Source organism: Falco punctatus (genome assembly GCF_963210335.1).
Source record: "Falco punctatus genome assembly, chromosome: 5".
Classification (NCBI taxonomy): Eukaryota; Metazoa; Chordata; class Aves; order Falconiformes; family Falconidae; genus Falco; species Falco punctatus.
In genome coordinates this window covers 53,372,126-53,390,864 of record NC_137584.1, presented here as the reverse complement: position 1 = coordinate 53,390,864, position 18,739 = coordinate 53,372,126, and the positions used below count along the sequence as shown (strand labels likewise).

Sequence of the window (18,739 nt, the reverse complement as noted above, 5' to 3'; positions counted from 1 at the left end):
GGCTCTAGTAAAATTAAACACATTAAAAAAATCAAAATTAAATCCTGCAATTAAAAAAAAAATAGAAGATAGAGGAAACCAAAGGAAAAGTTGTAGATATTTACACTAATGTGCCTAGAGATATAAAGTACTTTTAAAACAGCCACTAGGTCACACCACAGGCTGTCTACCCCAGTATCCTGTTTCTAAGAACAGCCAGTAAAAGTTCTCACAGAGAAACTTAAGCCTGGGATAAGTACAGAGTTGTTCCACCTGGTATACATCCTCCAAGCTCTGGCAAGCAGTAGTAGACTTCCTGAAACACCACCACAGACACTCTTGTTCAGTAACTACCAGTGAACCCATCCTGCCCCAATTTTTGTGGTCCTTTTTGAATATATATGGCAATCACTGTAGCTCTGGATTTTACCTACAGCTGTCCTATGTTTATAATCTTTGCGTGCATGTACACGTTATTGTATATGCTCACCTGTATTCTTTACCTTATACTTACATATACATGCTGAAGCAATGCCATAAATCATTTTGGTTGCACTAACTGTTATTCATAGCTACCATCGATTTCTAGCTTTTGGAAGAGTCAACTTCAGCCGTTGTAATAAGGTGTCAGAAATAGAACAGCCCAAGTTAAAAATTAAGCTAACTGAAGAAGACTCCCTATTAGCTATGCACCTTTCTATACATACTTAGCAAATCAAGGGTTCGCTGTGCTTACTACTTGAAAAGAGATTCTCTTGTTTTCCCCTACTCAAGCAACGTTTGGGTTTTCCCATAAGTGGATCGTGTAACTGTGCAGCTGTCCAGCCCTGAGGTATGGGAACGGGCTGGACCATGGGAGTCTCAGCCAGGGCATGGTGATGCTCAGACACTTAAAACTTTGTGACTGGCCTTGTCACAAGCTGATGCAGGTTGTTAAGTCGTACCCATATGTGTCTGGTGTATTTTGCTCCAGTCTTTCCTAAATGTCAGGCCAGCAGGGTGGGGAGGGAAAAAAGCCAGGGCACTAAGCCAGGAGACTTTGAGAAGGTTATGTTAAGGAGCCTTTGAAGAGGAGTGGGTAGAGCCATTCCACAAAACCCCTGGTCCTATTAAAAGTTATAAACAACTTCTTCTCAAATTAATAGTGGGAAGCAGTAATATATAATTAGGTTGAAAATTCAGGCTAATCTGTAAGAAATGTAGCTAAAATAAAATATTAGTATTTTGGAGAGGTGGTTTCTGCTCAGCTAACTGGGCTTGAAATACTTTCAAATGTTGGTTAGAAAAGGCAGTAACAATACAGAAAATGCAATCTTTCAACAGCAAATTTGATTTTTAATATCCTATTTAGGGACATTCACTGGCAAGTTTGTCTTACGTTATTTTATCTGAAATTGATCCCAGACTGTTTCCAAAGATTTTAGTAGTACACAGTGCATGGATGCCAATAAAAATAACAATGCTGGAAAAAAGTTTTGCCGAAAACATTTTTAGTCAAAAATTTAAATTCAGTGAATAGGCTTTAAAACAACAAATTATATTTTTCTCAAAATCAGTACTTTAACATGTGCTTGAAACCGAAACAAAAAAGTTGTAGAGTTTTTGGTTTTTATGTAGCAGAGCCACAGAACTGCTGGGACTGAAAAATGATCAAACAAAAGTAAGTAATTTTAACATAGCTGGCAGTCATCTGTAACCGAGACTGAGTTATCTGTTTATGGCATCTCTTTGCTCTTGATTGTACATTTAAATTAGAATGAGGTTAGTCAGTGTTTGACAAAGATACAAAGCATTTGACAGCTTCTGAAGTGCATCTATGAGGAGAATCATGTTTCAGGAAGATAGGTGTCATCACCAATTAGTTCAGAGCTTTCAATATTTATTTTCAAACTAAATCCATATTTTATGATCCAAGACTTTTTTTTTGTAAACAATAGGGTAATTTCCACAAGAGTGTATTGCATGTGAGGCACTGTTATTTTCCACAAAAACAGAAGTGCCTCATTCAAGTCTCCAGTCTTACAAAGACAGTTGAGAGTATAGAATGTGACAGTAGGGATCTGGAGGTCATTTATTTCTCCTTTGAGGAGCACAACACCATTCCTTGTTACGTGATGCAGACTTTGTTTCTAACTTCCATTTGCCATTAAAATGAAAAAAAAAAGTTTTATTCGTGCTTGATAATCACTGTCTTAGGTCTCTGTAGACTTAAAAGTCACAATTGAAATTCTGGTTAATACATTTGGCTTATCCAACATTATTTCTGCTGCTTTTAACTGAAAGCAGCATACAATTCAAGACTGCTCTGCTAGAAGCAATCCTGCGGTGTAGTCATCCAAAGCTCCACATCAGACCTAGCACCAGAAAAAGTCATACTCCTTTTTAAAACAAACAAACTCTATTTTACTGAAAAATATGTATGAATTTCCTAAGAAAACAAATGGCATCGATATTGATATAAATGTTGTGTTTTAACTTCAGTAATAGAGACTTGAGATCTATCTTTGTTCGGGTAGTAGCATAAAAGTCTGGAATGATCCCATACAACATCTGTATTACAAAACAGGTTTCAGAAATCTATGAAAGACTGCTTTACAACTAATATAGATGTATATAAACTAGAATTAGGAAAATACATTTTGGCATCAGTTATGACAGTTCTACATTGCAGTTTTCTTTAAAAGCACCATTTCTAATTAAAGTATCATTTTCAGGTTTTTAACATTGTGTAGTTAAACCAGCTGCTCAGTGGCTAAGAATAGATTACTAGATTGAAAGAAAGTTAGATCCTCTTCCACTCCGAATTAAAACTGATGTTTTCTCTGCACCTAGTTAATAGTGAGTCTTTCTCTCTTCCAGTTATTATCCCTTTCCAAATGCATATGTCAAGTGCAGTGGTTTGAATGGCTCAGGGAATGTCACAGGTTGGAGATTTGGTGATAGTCTAAGTAAAAAGTCAATTTTTTTCCTCACAGTCCTGAAGTCTGTGTTATAGCAATCCACTAGTTTTAGGCAGTAGATGTGACAGAGACTTCCTATCATGCAGGCTTTAAAACAAACCTGTTCTACTCAGTTTTTAAAGAAATTAAACATTAGGCAAAGCAGAGCTGAGAAGCCCAGTCTGTAAGCCAGCACATAGACTTCCCTGTGTGGGCTATCTCCCCACCAGCCTTGGCAATCAGATAGCTCATGGCAATTAGTCTTAATAAGGCAGTAGAGTGTTCCTAGATGGAATAACCGACTCTTCTAATTGTTGACAGCAGCTTCAGGGAATCTGGCTGCTTGCATTTAAGAGGGGAGTCATATGACTTCATGCTCAGTTGTTGCTTGTTAGCTTGACTTTTCCCTCCACCGTGTACACTAAGTGTGGGAAACTAGACAGTGCAGCAGCTTCAGTTGAAGTTCTCCCTATAGCAGCAGGCAAAGAGCAGAAACTTACAGAAGTGGAAATAGTCTGGAATAGGTACCTGAGTTTGCTTTTTCCTTTGAGTAACTACTAGTTGGGTTCAAGAAGGTTCTTGGGTCCCTACACGCTCAGTCCTGTTCTGGCTGTGAAAGCAACTGCCTCCATGGATTGTAATTCCCTGGTAGAGGTAGGTGCCACCAAAGCAGCTCCTCCCAGCAAGTAACGCTGCCATGCTGGAAAGGATGTGGGGGCACAGGGTGCCTCAAGGCGGACCTCCCCAGCTGGGATCTTTTAAGAGCAGTCAGACTGGGGCTGCAGGAGCTGTGCACACAGGCGCTGTCTTCAACAACTGGAAGTCTTCCCAAAACCCAAAGGTGATGGTCAGGCAGAGTTTGTTTAATTTACCTTAGGGTAGGAAAATGGTGGCCTGTAGACCTGGGGTGACTGTTGGGATAATGATTCAGCTGCAGGACTGGGGAGGTGAAAGAAGCAAAAAAATTGCTTGTTATGTCCTATTACATTCCCTTGTTTTCCTTGGTCAGTCTGTAGGGTTGCAAAAGTCCACCCTGATGTATTTAGGCAAAAGGAGAAGAGTGATATTTAAGTTGGCTAATGAACAGAATTGCTGTCAAAAGTCATTTAGATGTTGCATAGCTGATCCCAAGTTCTGAGTCTGTCAGCTCTTCCAAGGAGGAGTATTTAGTATTTGCATGGTTGGAAAGTTTTGGAGTTGGTTTTATTCCACCCACCCCCCCCACCCCCATACCAGTGATTCCTATTAGGGAAATAAACTAAAAAAACCCTGAAAAAAACCCAAAGAAATACCAAAGCAACATGTCAGTGATTGTGTGAATTCAAAAGCAACAGAATGTACTGCAGAAAATATTGTAATAGGCAAACAATGCAGTTTGCACTCTCACCTTTGCACTAATATTGAGCACAAAATTTCAAGACAATTCTGACAAGATGACCAAAATGCAAATTGGGTCTTGGTTACCGGCAACGTTTAATGTTTCAGCAGTTATTAGATAAGAAAGGATGGGGAAGCCTTAAGGAGAAAATACTGTTCAGTCCCTCTTGGAGAAGTGGAAGCTGTGCAACACATCCAGCAGGAAAGACAGCTCTTACCGCAGCTACACCTCAGAGCTGTGGGACTGTGCAGAAGGGAGCCAGAGACTGACAGCGGCCAGACAGAGGGATTCCGAGTCTAGTTTCCCGGCTGGCAGTGATGGGGTTGAGTCCTCGCTCTGCTGCCTGCCCAAAAGGTTTGGCTGTGTTTGGGTTTTTTTGATCCAGCGCTCATCTGCTGCAAAAAACATGAACTGCCCAAAACAGGGATCAGATGCCATAACTCCCCTGAGAGGGTGCCTATTGCTAGGTGACAAGTCATCTCGTTCACACTGTGCTCGTTGTTGTGGGTGACTGAGGACTGTGCCGTTCACTGGAGGGGGTGCTCCGCTGGGCAGCTTCTCTGCAGCGAGCAGATGCTTTTGTGCATAAGAATTGTGCTAGAGGTTTCTGAACAAGTGAGGCGTTCAGTGATGGAAAGTACTCTGTGAACTAAACAAGTGATGATTGGCAAATGCATTGTGCGTTAGGATAGTAATACAAAGTTATCAGGCACAAGATACCCAATTTGTTGTCATTTACAGACAACCTAGAAAGCTGGGTTTCTGTTCCCTAGCAATATTTCCGACGTAACTTTGGTTCCACTTAATTGGAAGTGAAGAAACAAAAAGGACTCAAAATCTGTTGCAGACTAATTAAGTTACTGAAGTCTGCAGACGCTCAGTGATACCGATACTCCTCTTGCTTCCATGGACCAGCTGCAGGCAGCTTCCAGTTCCCCGACTCCAAGGGGAATTTGGCGGTTTAGTTTGCTTTTTCTTATCCACTCTGCATTCAAACTGTAGAAGCTGAGAAGTCAACCTGAGATCAGTAGGAGATGAAAATATGATTATGCACTCATGCTTTAATTAATTCGTTAATGAATCTATTAGAACGCAAGCTACCTCCCACTCATCTGAGATTAGCTCCTCTGTTCACAGCAGGACTCAAACTGTAGGACAGGACTCTAGGGCTGATCTTAGCTAGGAAACCTAGAATTTCCTTACCTATAGAAATCCAGACCAATTCCTCAAATCCAAAAGGTGGCTAAAAAGCACACATTCTAGCCTGATGTTACAGCACTTCCAACCAGCTCCAGGTATCATGTGATATGGATCTGTATCTGTACCATGGATAACTGCCTAATCCTTTAATTTATTCCTTTTATTCATCCTCAGAATGTTTCAGTGCTAGAAAATCATCACTGGAGATCTACGATAGGCATGCTTCGAGAGTCGCGGCTCCTCGCCCATCTGCCCAAGGAGGTGACGTAAGTGTCCGCTGCAGGAAATGCATCACTGAAACCAGCCCATGGCTTTCTTCACTCTTCTTAAAAGGACACTGGCAAAGAGACCCAGGATTCAGGGCAGGCTAAATTCCTGCCCTCTCTGGGTGCCAGTATGAAATCATGAGACAAAGTTACACAGCAGAAGTACTAAGACCTTGCCACTCCTGCAGCACAGGAACGGCCACTGTCAGTGCCAGGAACACTGAGGGTCCCAGCAGGAATGGACCTTTCCAGATGCATTGTTAGCATTTTTCATTTTACATAGCACCAACTGAATATGGAAAGGTTTAGTGATTAAAAAGCATGAAATAGAGAGAAAAATGGAGTTGGTTGAGTAGCATTGAGACTGCTCAGGACTTCCACACCTGACTGAGGAGGTGTGGTTCAGTCTTCACCGTCTTTTGGGGTGAAGCCATAAAGAAAAGCACAACATCAGCAGCTTGGCCAATGATGCTGACTTTTTACCTGCTGGTTTTGTGCAGTGTTACTCCCCTCAATAGAGATGGAGCCAATGAACAGCCTGCAATACTAAATGTAATCACAGGTGACCTTACCAAGAATATAAACGAGTTACCTGGAGGCAGTAAGCTCCATACCCCTCCCGAAACCTTTGCATCAGACCAACAACTTCAGTTGTACTGTATAAAGACTTCAGTCCTTCACAACTTTCAACTGCAACTTCAAAGTTGCAGTATTCACCACCCAGCTCTGAGCAGCTGAAGTAAGATGTGAGCATTTTTCTAGGTGCATCATGCTGTTGTTTTGGGATTTTTTTACTTTGCTAGCTCTTTCCAGAAGCTTTCAGAACCACCTATGCCAACAAGCATTTTTCTTCTACATTATCTATTCCTCCTAAACCCATTTAGGTAGTCAGAACAGCTGCACCCTGAAAACCCCGGCAGAGACTGACCAAACAGACTAGACTGGATCCATAAAGAAAAAGGAAGCTTTATGCTAGCTATGATCCATAGCACGTTGTTCTGAGCTGTTAATGTTCAACAATACCATGACTGAAGTGGCTTATTTTTGTCTTAACTCCAGACAGGACATCGAGCAGCAGTTGGGCTCCCTGATCTTGGCAACAGACATCAACAGGCAGAATGAGTTTCTGGTCCGTCTGAAATCTCACCTTGACAATCAGGATTTGAGGCTGGAGGATGCACAAGACAGACATTTTATGCTTCAGGTAACTTGAAAAAATATTTTTCCACTATTTTTTTTATTAATTTTGCAAGTCACAGTATTTCCTAGCGTATGTCAGAGTAGCGTACGATAGCATGTCCAGACATCAGCATCTCCTTACCTATCACCATAAACACTTGCCTTCTGCTACCTGGCACGTCAAGCGAGCATGAGATGCCTCTAGTATTTGCTTGTGTAACGTCCTTGAGTCAAAAAGCTGTGAATGCAGCAGATAACAGGAGAGTGTCAAATGCTGAGAAATGAAGATAAGCTGTTAATTATTTTATTTCCAGACCACTGCTTCTCTTGCTAGTTTATAGTCTCTCTTCGGGCAAATGTCACTTCACTGGTGTTATTTTCTGGCATCATGCAGGAGCCCCCCCCGGTCGGTGTTCTTTCCAAGACAGCCTGACATCAGGTGCCCAAGTCCTGGTCCTGTGATGGATGTTCAGAAGCTGCCTCTGCAGAGACAGCTGTTGCCATGGCAACAGGTGCCTCTCTGGTGGATCTGCCCAGCTAATGAAGAAACCATGCTTTATTCAAAAATCAAATAGATTGAGACTAGTTCCTCCAGCTAAGCTGCAGTCATTAACAAGCCTTTTCAGAATAAACCTCTACCTATTAAAGCATTATTATGATTAAAGTAGCTGCATGTACATGCTTTTCTGGAGAAATGACATTAATTTCACTCTTAAATACATAAAGGAGTTTAAGTATTCATTATAATTTATAAAACTAACATCTACACGTTACCACTTTGTGGAGGTTGCAGGAAAGGTGACGGCTGCAAGGAAAGAAGTGCTGATCTGTTAATTCTTCCCCCTCCAGCAGCATGGGAAATACAGTAAGCTGCTCACCTGTCCTCCATCAAACAGCCTTCTGTCAGATTCCTGCGTGGACCATGTAGGGCAGGATGGTGGGCTTATCATATTTCTGGACAGATTAGGCAAGAAAACTGTGCAAAGGCAGAGGGATTACAGATCTCAACTACTGCAAATAGTTTCTTATGCACTTTCTTGAAGATAGGGACTAGGGCACAGACATGTTGAGATTTACTTACCTGGTGGATTAGTTGTGGAAGAGGAAAAGAAAAAAGAAATAATTAAGAAATGTTGATTGATCAGGGTAAGTTAAAGAATGTTTGAAAGGTCCTTGTAATGGACAGTAACATTAAAGGCTAATCAGTTTAATCCAGAGAGAAAAGTGACTGGGAGACTTCCCTCTTCCAGTTCACAGGTCTGAATTTACACAGGAAATACTTCTTCTGTTTTCCTCCTGGGTGCCAGAATGATTTCTGACCTCTGTCAGGCTATGTTCAGTCTGTGAAGAAATGAGGCACATGACATCTTGTTCCAGGGCAGTAAGACAGACAATTATACGTTTTACTTTTCTGAAGCAGTTACTTGATTTTAAAAACCTCTTGGCTTGCTGTACTCATTCCCCTGTATAGCACTTAAAAGTACTAGTTAACTAAGTGAAACCAAGCCAGGGGCAGTGCAGAGCGCCCTGTGCTTACCTTTGTAAACAAAAATATGCCGACATTAAGATTAAGTGTAATTGAAGTGAGATGCAAGGTCACTCACTGAGACCACAGGGAAATGATGCCCAAATACACCAGCTTGGCTCTTCCCTTCCTTGTCATCAGCCATGGGTGCTGAGCCAGGCAGTCAGCAGGAGCCAGCCTGAGGCTTTTGTTGGCTTATTCCATGCAAGGAATATCCAAAACACTTTGCAGCCTTGGAATTTGGCCCTCCTCTTGTTCTTACTACGGTAAAGCAGGGGGCTGAATGAAAGTTTTGTTTGCAGCTTAAATAAATGTTTTTTTCCTCAAAAGGCCTATTTAGGTGAAGCTGAGTCTCTAAAAGGTGATATTAACCGTTCCCAGCACCGCTGGTGAGGTGTGGGAGTTTCGTGACTGCAGATTTACTGCTGAAGCACCGCTATACAGTAACTTCCTTTCTCACTGCTCCTTTTCTTCTTTGCTTTCAGATTGCACTCAAGTGCGCTGACATTTGCAACCCTTGCCGACTCTGGGATCTGAGCAAACAGTGGAGTGAACGTGTCTGTGAAGAGTTTTACCGGCAAGGTCAGCAGTCCTCTTTTCAGGCTTTTTGTGTGGTGAGAAGTAGCATTCAGCCTACTCAGTTTGCTTTGAAACATCCCTTAAGAACAAGCTGTTGAAGAGACACTTTGCTTCATTTCAAAAGTGGGAAGGGGTACAAGACCAGCAGATATTTCTTTGCCCTCACTGCTCCTGTGGCAGCGTCAGGCAGGAGGGAGGGTTCTGCTGTGCCTCAGCACTTGAGCCCAGCTGGAGAGCCGGTGGCTGGATTCTTCTCTGAGAACTCCCCAGTCCCCGTTAGCATTTCTGAGCTGTAACGGTGCCAGGGCTACACTGCACCAAAGTCACTACACTGTCCACTCTGTTTTATCTTGCTTTTCATGCTCCCACTACAACTCCAATGGGAGCCTTACTCTCGCTGTTTCCCAAATATGGCACATTCTTCTGCCTACAAATGCAGAGAAAAGGGTTGAAATGCACTTCCCAGCATGCTGTTGAAAGGGCCAAAGCAGGAAAGCCAAAGCTCAGCTAGGACATACTGCAGATGTTTTCAAACCCCTGCAGAGAGCGCAGGCAGGCAGGGTTTTTTTTGAAACACAGTAATTATACCATTTGGCTCTATCTGCATGGGCAAGGTCATGCTGTGCTACAACACAGGGTGCCGCAGAGTTTAATCACTGCTAAATTCTTTGTTTGGAGCATCCTGAGAGCTGAAGGCAAGTGGTACAAACACTAGAAGAGCACACAATAAAGTTCCCGATTCACTTAAAATTCTGCACTACAAAATTAAGCCACATCTGAGCTGGCACCTGGTACAGTTAGTCCATAACAAGGACAAATAGGCCAGAAAGTTAATTTTCAGCCAACATCAGTTTGAACTGCTGAAATGTCTCTTAACTTTGATGCTTCTGAAGCACATAAGAAACTTGCCAGGTACAGATTTATTAGTCAGATGTGTCAACGCACAATCAATATCCAGTTCATGCGGACAGAGACCCATTTGTTCATTACCACACCTTGAGTGTATTGAGGAACCATGCTGAGAAAGAGACAGCACTCTCAACTCTTATAAATGTAAGCTTTTTCCCCGAGACTCAAGATCTACTAGTGTAACATCTAAAATATACCTGTGAAAGGGGATAGTGGAGCATGAGAGACCAGTTAGAGGTGTAACAGGGAGAAAAAGCATTTCATGTGGGAGAATATGCAGAAACCGTCGTCTGACTGTCACTGGTGGTTGTATAATCCTGCTAAGTGACACAAAATAGCATATATTTAGGTACCGTTATCACTTTAAAATATTATTGTAGACCTCTCTGCCCCCTTACACACAATGCTGGGGCCTGAAAGTTTTTCTTGTCACTAAGTTTAACACTTGAAAACCACAGACCTCATGGTTTTATTTTTAACTGTAGGTGAGGCAGATAATACCACAATTAGTGCCTTGTTTAATCTTTCTTCTGCAATGCATACAAAGTTTCAAAATTTTTTATATCAGACATTTCTGATGTAATTTTAATAGAAACTCAGATCCTGGTCTTCCAGTTGTCTAGTGCACTACACTACATATATTAGCAAATAAAATATACAACTCAAGTACATTTCAGGGAGCACCTGATGTCTACAGCAGCCCCTAACACAAACCTTTCCTGCAAAAATACTTCAACTTGTTCTCTGATGTTTTGAAAGTCAATGAGGACAGAGGGTAAGTAATGCAACTTACTTGTTCATATGAAACTGGAACTGGCAAGAAACAAGTTTTCAAGAAAATGGCTAATATTTAAGCAACATTAATGATCATTTTCTCTAGTGAGGTTTTAAAATTGCCGGGAAGGTTTTCTCCAGCGTGAAAGTTCTCAACAACTAATTCTTGCAGTTACTTTTATAGCAACTTGAAACATAAGAAAATTGACCATCATTTATGTTCTTACCCTGCAAAGGAAAATCTTATTTTTGTCAACTAAATGACTTGTCAAAGACAAGAAGATGTTGGTACACTTCGAGCTAGACAAGCAAACCATTTTGAACCCAGAGGGGAACCTATAGAGGGGAAGGCACTGGAGTTAGACACTCTTTTTCTCCGTCAAAAATTTTTGGAAGAGGTAGAAGAGAAGACAGTCAAACAGCACATTTAGAAACATGACAAACTGTTATTTTGTCTCGGTTTTGCTGAATTGTTCCTTTTGATTGTTTGTGAAGCTAAAAATGTTTCCTTGATATTTTCTAAGTATCTAATTAAAACTGAAAATATTGCCCTCACATTTAAGAAGAAATTGTATGCTGCAGAGAAAAGAAAGGCAAGGCTTTAAAATGCACGTGGTATTTTATATGGGGCTATAGAACCTGAGTAGCACAATAGCATTTAATTCAAAACTTTCTGCTAGTGGGGAGGAAAGAGCTTTTAAACAAAAACAGTGGATTTAAAGCAAAGTGTTACTTTATGGGTTGAATTCAGTGTTTTGTCTGATCTGTCAGATCTGTCTTAAGGGAAAGTTTTGCAAAACCAGCCCTCACTACATCCTTATTAGTACATCAAATGGATGAAATACTACTGTCTGAAGGCAAGTGGCACACCTTAGTTTCTACACAGTTAGTCGTCCTTCCCTCCCATACTGTAGACAGAAGAGGTCCTGTACCTCGTACAGTAACGAAGACTGCACCCTGGCAGTATCTTAGAGAAGACTAACATCACAAAGGATCAATGTATTGGACTCTCAGAGTGTTTATTTGGAAAAAAAAAACCAAAACCATCACACCCAAAACCTACCTCGTTTACAGCAGTCTTTAATTGCTTGCATGGGTAAATAGAAGCTCTCCAGTAGGACAAGTGTTTGTTGTCTGGATGGCAGAAGACAAATGAGACTCCCTGAATCCAGCTGGCTCATGGTCCTCTGTAACCACTCCAGCATATGCACGATCATTGCTATTGATTACCTTCAACTACACGAAAAACATCTCCTGCCTTAGCTATATACAGAAGACTGTCTTGCCATGACCATTGCTGCATCTGCAGGAATAGTTTCCACAGACTGTAAGCATCTTCTCGGTGCCAAATTTGGCCAGTTCTGCAGCAGCAGTAGTCCGAGGTGGCATCTGGGGTGAGCAGATCCCCCAGCCAGGCTGTTCTTCAACAATTTGAAACAGATCCCAGGGCCTGTCACAGCAGGAGCCACCTGCAGGAATCTTCAGGGTGGTTCCAGATATGCACCTAGACATCTCCTGCTCCAGTTGGTCAAATATTCTGCTATGAAGGTGGCTAGGAGTTCAGTCAACCACTTTGTTTTAAGTCTGTCTGCTGTCTGGAATCAGTCTTGTGCAGATGACTCTCTGGGGACTTCCTGCACCATCCAGGGAATTAGTGATGTAAGTACAGTGCAGCAGCACAGGTTGATACCCTGATACCCAGGTACACCACACTAATAAGACAAACTTTTAATTTCATTCTTTTTCCACATTTATGGCTTGAACTCCATAGCTCTTGACACATGAACACATGTTGCCTGAGCCTGTGCTCTGGCCCTTACTAGTTTGTTAGTGCAAACACAGCTGCCGACTGCCAGGCTCCACCACACTGCCCTTTAATGGTGATTTCTGCAAGCACACAGTAGCAACTTCACACTACAGTACTGATGGAGACATGTTTCTTCTAAAATTTCTGTTCTGCAGTTTTCTAGTAGGAAGAAATTTAGCAGTGAGTAAATGATCTAGAATGTCTTAAAATCTTTCATGTGAGAGAATCTGTTTTAAAAAACAGGGTCCTTGGAACACTGTAATGCTCAGATTTAATGTTCATTCAGTAGTCATGTTTCCTTGGAGAGATTTTTCTTTGTATGGATACTCAATTTATCTGATACTTAAAAAGAAGTCCAAAAATGGTATTTAGGCATTTAACATGGTCATCATTGGTGGAATAATTCCAACTACTCAAGTCCACACAACTGCAGTCACGGTAAGAGTCTGGCATAGGTATGGAAAAGACATAAAAGTGGCAGAAAATTATTTTCTCTTCTGCTTTTTTTTTTTTTTGCAGGTGACCTGGAACAAAAGTTTGAACTGGAAATAAGCCCTCTTTGTAATCAGCAGAAGGATACAATACCAAGCATACAGATCGGTAAGTATTAGTTTCATTCTCTTCTCTCCATGTTTATTTCAGTATGGCACAAGCTCAAAGAGAACCTTTTTTTCCTCCCCTCCTCCCCCCATCTATTTGTTTTAACAATAAGAAATGCAGGTACCATAAGATTCACGATTCACATTCTGAATAAAAATGTTCAAAAAGGAACCTATTCAAGCCAAATATACAACAGAAAGACAAAGAAGTCATTATATAGGGAAAAAAAGGGGCCATTCTACGTTCTAATATCTGTGGAGGAAAAATTGCAGCCAACGTGATTAAACACTGGTTACTTTCTAGTCTGAGATCTCCTCAGAGAAGGATGCTGCTTCTCACAGATTTTAGTTACATATACAGATAGAGGCACATGCACTAGTCAAAAGCTGTGCATTTCAAAAAGAATTGAGGGCTGCTTGAGGGTTTATTGTTATTTCTTGTCAGGATTTTTGCCACTTACCTGGCTGTTTCTTCTCAAGGCATTCTGTGGGGCAGTGCAGTCATGGAATGAATTTGTTCCTCAATTGCTGTCCTTTGTGTGTTTCACCAGGGTTCATGACGTACATCGTAGAACCACTCTTCGAAAGGTGGGCCCAGTTTACAGGCGATACCCCTCTATCTGAAAATATGTTAAACCATCTCAGGAGGAACAAGGCCAAGTGGAGAAGTTTACTCCACAAGCAACACAGCAGTAGTAGGAGCAATGACCATTCAGGTCAAGTGACTGGCAGCCAAGAACAGACTTTAAATGAAGAAGAGACTCCTTAGTGGCAGCTTTGCACTTTTCCTTATAGCACTGCTATCTCTGTCTTGATCACAGCAGCAAACAAAATCGTGGGGAGCTAGGAGCCTGTTGTCAAGACCATGGAAAGGGAAGAAATGGCAAAGCAGACACTGTAAGGGTCCTCATGAACAAGCCCGTGGTTCTGCTGAGTTCCTTTCTGGATCTCCTTCACGTTGCTCTCCCTTCTCTTCATTCTGTACATGCGCGATGCCATTCATCACTTTTGACCATGAACCGCCTGAATGCAGAGTCCCAGTTAGCAGTACTGAAGCCAGGCTGGTGATGGCTGCTGTGAAGCAGGGAGGATAACTGAAAGAACAGGGGAGAAAGAGGCACTCTTGGTTATATATTCATTTACCATGAGTCATACTGTGACATATGTATATAGGCCCAGAGCACCGTACGCTTTCCAGGCTGGCAGCTGGGCTGCACATTAAACCACCAGCATCTTCAGCATCCAAAGGACACTGGCTGAGTGACGCAGTGCTCACAGAGGGCAGAGAGAGTCTGGTTATTTTAGTAATTAAAACAAAAACCTTTTTAACTTTTGTATTCTGTGCACTAAACAACAGATCTATAAACCTTGGACTGAAGTTACTCTCCATATACACAACTCCAGTGTAACAAGGCTCATTTTGGTAATCATTTTTATGCCACTTTGGAAAAGACGGGCATCTTCTCATTGCAAGGAGCAGTATTCCCTCGCAGCCAAAAGGGAAGGTGTTGTACAGTCTAAACCTTTGAAACATGAACAGATCTATCTTTTGAGTACTGTTTCAAGTAACATGTTTATAATCATATATGTACATTTTCTGTAAATACAAAGCGCTACTGATTCCCATGCCAAAATACTGGAGTACTGTGGGATTGCTACCTGTAAAAACATTGGCACTGTGAACAGAATACTGTTAGTTTTAATACAAGAGAAAGCATTTGTAAATATGGTATAGAGTTTATTAATATACACCATTGTTTGTGGATAAAAGCCTTAACTTCTAGCATCCTTCATCTTCTGATAGCTGCCAAATCATATGATCACAAGATATGATTCTGAACTGCCTTTCCACTATCCAAGGTGTATCAAAGGTCATTAAGGAATGAAGGCTGGCAGGATAACTTCTTGAAAACTTCAAACACATTCCATATGGGTCCGTGTTGTTAATCCATGGCACCTTGCACATTCAGTCTAGGCAAATGCTTCACCAAGCCTGAAGTTTTAAGTTCAAAAAAAAACCAAAACCCCACAGCAACACCACATAATTTGACAGTTCAAGCTGAGTACCTTTTATTGAAGAGTGTGAACTTCTATTAAATAGCTTAGTGATTTACAAAGCATGACATTCTAATAGTTCTGGAGTCCAATTGTTTTCTCAAGAGAAGTTGCAGTGCAGCTGATTTTTTTCCCCCACATTCCCTCCTTAGATAGCCAGCTAAAAAATGCATTTGTATTTTTTCTTTTAATCAAAAAAATTCTTCAACTGACTTTGAGATAAGTCTCAATGAAGGAAAATGTGTTGTAGTCAGATTATTAAGAAAAATCCTCTTAACTATCATAGTAGCTGAGGAATTTTCTATGGTCTCATGTTTGCGAAAGATACATGGCCTTATCTATACCATAAACAACCTCAGTTCAGATCATCTTTATAAAACTTTTCTTAAGTTTCCATCATTTCAATGAGATTGTATTCTCAGACACTACTGCATTGCACCAAAGCAATTGTCCCCTTCACTTCTGCTCCCCAACCCACCCCCCCACCCCCACCCCAATTAATTGCATTCAGGTAAAGTATAGTGGTGTTGTAAACCCCCAGTACATCAAATCTGTATAGCTGTTTCCCAAAAGAACTAGCAGATACGGCCATATAATCATGTTTGGATGTGAATACCTTGGAGAGGCCAACAAAGAAAAAGCGATTTAAGTTGGTGTTTGAGAAAGATAATATTTACTTATAAAAGTGCAAGGAAAGATATAATAGATATTTTTTTCTCAAATATAGGGAATTTTGACTTGGCTAGAAAAAGTGTTCATGCTCATAAGGTGACTAATATGTTAAAGGAAAGGAAAAAGTTTTAGTAAAGGATGTTTTACTCTACTAATTCATTGGACATGTATCTTCAGAGCAGGAGACTGAGACCCAGTGAAGTAGGAAGGTGGAAATCACTGTGAGAACACAAAGTATCCTGAAAACAATGTTGTTCTACTGTTTTGTAAGCTGTAAGCAGTAGAAAACATTCTCCTTTCCTTTCCCAAATGGGACTGACGTATTAGAAGTACCATAACAAGCAAAGAGAGAGAGTTGTAGTAGGATAAAATTGTTTCTAACTACAGGACATAAATGCCTTTTTAACCACCTGATGGTGGGGGTGGGAGCATCACCACTTTGCAGGTTTTTAGGTGTATCTTTCCTTCTGACAGATTTAGGACGATTATTAGGACATTATGCAAGCAGTGTAACGTGCTGCTTAGAAGCACTTGAGTACATACAAAAGGATATAATTTCCCATTTTGTCTTTTTGCTAAGAAATGGAAACTATTTTCCATCTAATTCAAAGATTTTTTTTAAAATGTTCTGAAATTTAGTTAAACAAACCTGGTGCTCTAGCAGCATAAAAAGCTCTTAACAGATACACTGTTGAGCTGTTTCTGAGCAGCTTCCAGAAAACAGGTCCAACAGGAAAGCTTAGGTACAAATCAAGTTCTGTTACAGCTACAACAAAACCAAGACTTATTCTGTAATGAGACCCTGCAGGGTCTGTTACAAGTCTCTTACCAAGTTAAAACTTCCCACCTTTGAAAAGCTGCTCTTGAAATGAACAGGTTGTGGGGTGTTTAGGTGCACTGAACGTACTTGCTAGATTTCAATCACCTTGTCTAATGAACCAATGCTTGAAGTAGGTTGAGGGTGGCTTCAGAAATGCTTCTGTACGTGGGAGCCAAACCCATCACACGAGTTTGGTTCTGGGCCAGTTTGCCTCAGGTGCTCTAGACGGAAGTGTGCTGAAAAGTTAGGCTCTGGCAGGAGATGCCTGGCAGCCAGATTCACTGGGGTCTGTAAAGAAAAATGCTACAATTTGATTTTTCGTAGAAGCCAAACCATACCGGATACAAGCAATCCAACAGCACCAGTGCTCAGTATGTGTGGTTGTGATATATATTGGGTATTCTCTAGTCTGGAGGACATTTCTGTACTGGGATTTCTCTCCAGGATGCCAGCAAGAATGCTAGATGCACAGAATAGAAAAACATCTATGCAGATAATACAGTGGCCCTATTAGCCACTTTACAGAAAGCCCTTGTAAATTATTTTTCTTTCTTATTGGGCCAGTGCAGCTAAAAGATTCTGAAGTTTTAAAACTGAGTTAGGTTTTTCATATAAGGAAAGAAGCAGAAAACTGCTAAAAGCAGGAGCTTAAAATGTTTTTATGCCCCACAAATACAACTCATTTGATTAAAACCTAGTTTCTTTGAATGCACATTTCATGCCATCAAAGAGGCAAATTCTGTATAAATTAATAAAGGGGTGATAAATCAAACTTTTAGGCTGGCTAAAATAATGCATACATACGCATTTTCATTAAGTAAATATTTTACCTACATTTGGGTTTTTAAGGTTCAACATTCCAGCAGCCAGCCAGAAGGGGGTAAAAAAGGACTCTTGAAAACGTGTACCATTGGAATACAGAAACAGAGAGAGGAGTAGCTGAAACTAAGTAGAGTCTATGGAGGAAAAAAACCCACATGATCTGCAGTTGTATCTAACCTAATCTACAACATGGGTCAATTAGTTTTGTATAAACTATTGGTTTTCATGAAGAACATCAGTCTCCCCAGTGATCAGTAAGAAGGCTGCTACCACAGTAAATGAGATAAGCCCATTTTCACACTGCATAGCTATCTCACAAGCTTTTCCAATCTGTGGTTGAAATTTCTGTTAGAAGTTTCCAACAAAACAGAGACAGAATGCATACTAGTCCTTCCAAATGGACTCTCCTGAGAAAGCAGAAACACTCAAGTAGTTATAATTTCATTTTCAGGTATCAGTCAGGGTACCAGCCGCAATTTATAGCCTTATATTTTAAGTCACTTAGCTGAGTTGTCCATAAAGTACGCCCCTTCCACTCCTGATACCACCATCCCCTGCTTATGACCCACAAAAATCAATACTTAAATTTGAATTAAAGTCCTGCAAATGCCAAAAAAGCCACCCTAAAACACAAACAAAACAAAAACCCAAGGCAAGCTTCATGCCATGAATATGTATCCAAATTACTTTGATTGGTGCAAACTATTATGCTATTATTTGTTTCTATCATGCATCTAATATTTTAGGTACATAAACTTTTAAGTGCAGAGCATAAGTTTGACTTGGATGTAAAATATATTCTGCTTATCTTTGAATTCAAGATTGTATATGTCATGTTTATTGTAAAGCATTTTATATATACATATTCACATACCTTCTACAACTCTATGGGCCAAACACTGGTCCCACCAACTTCACTGGGACCAAGAATTAGCCCCCATATGTGCGTATATATGCCATATGCATCATTCTGAAAGGAAGCACTAGATTGTGTGAAAATGCTGTGACTGCTATGCAGTGATGCCAAGAGACTTAACTGTATCTTTTTTTAACATACTGCTGTAAGTATTCATCATGTCAAAGAATGACAACTAATAAAAAAATTAAAAATAATTTAAAAAAAAGGAATTAATTGTCCAGAGTTCTTTGGTAGAGCCAGTTGATTGAAAGCATCTCCTTCATTTGCAGAAAGCATCCTGGTTTGATAAGGCAGCAAAAGTCCCGCTGCATCCATCC

At 40.6% G+C, this 18,739-nt stretch overlaps 1 protein-coding gene across 3 annotated transcripts in view; it reads left to right on the top strand.

Annotated features, from left to right (window-relative positions):
• Positions 1-18,627, top strand: part of PDE7B (phosphodiesterase 7B) — a 191,970-nt gene extending 173,343 nt beyond the window's left edge. For all 3 annotated transcript variants that reach the window (XM_080390173.1, XM_080390174.1, XM_080390172.1), the window contains 5 exons: positions 5,671-5,762; positions 6,822-6,966; positions 8,952-9,048; positions 13,055-13,135; positions 13,686-18,627. In XM_080390173.1, the coding sequence (XP_080246299.1) occupies positions 5,671-5,762; positions 6,822-6,966; positions 8,952-9,048; positions 13,055-13,135; positions 13,686-13,903 (633 nt within the window). In that variant the 3' untranslated portion in view covers positions 13,904-18,627. The remainder of the gene's footprint in view (positions 1-5,670; positions 5,763-6,821; positions 6,967-8,951; positions 9,049-13,054; positions 13,136-13,685) is intronic.
• The last annotated feature ends 112 nt before the right edge of the window (positions 18,628-18,739 follow it).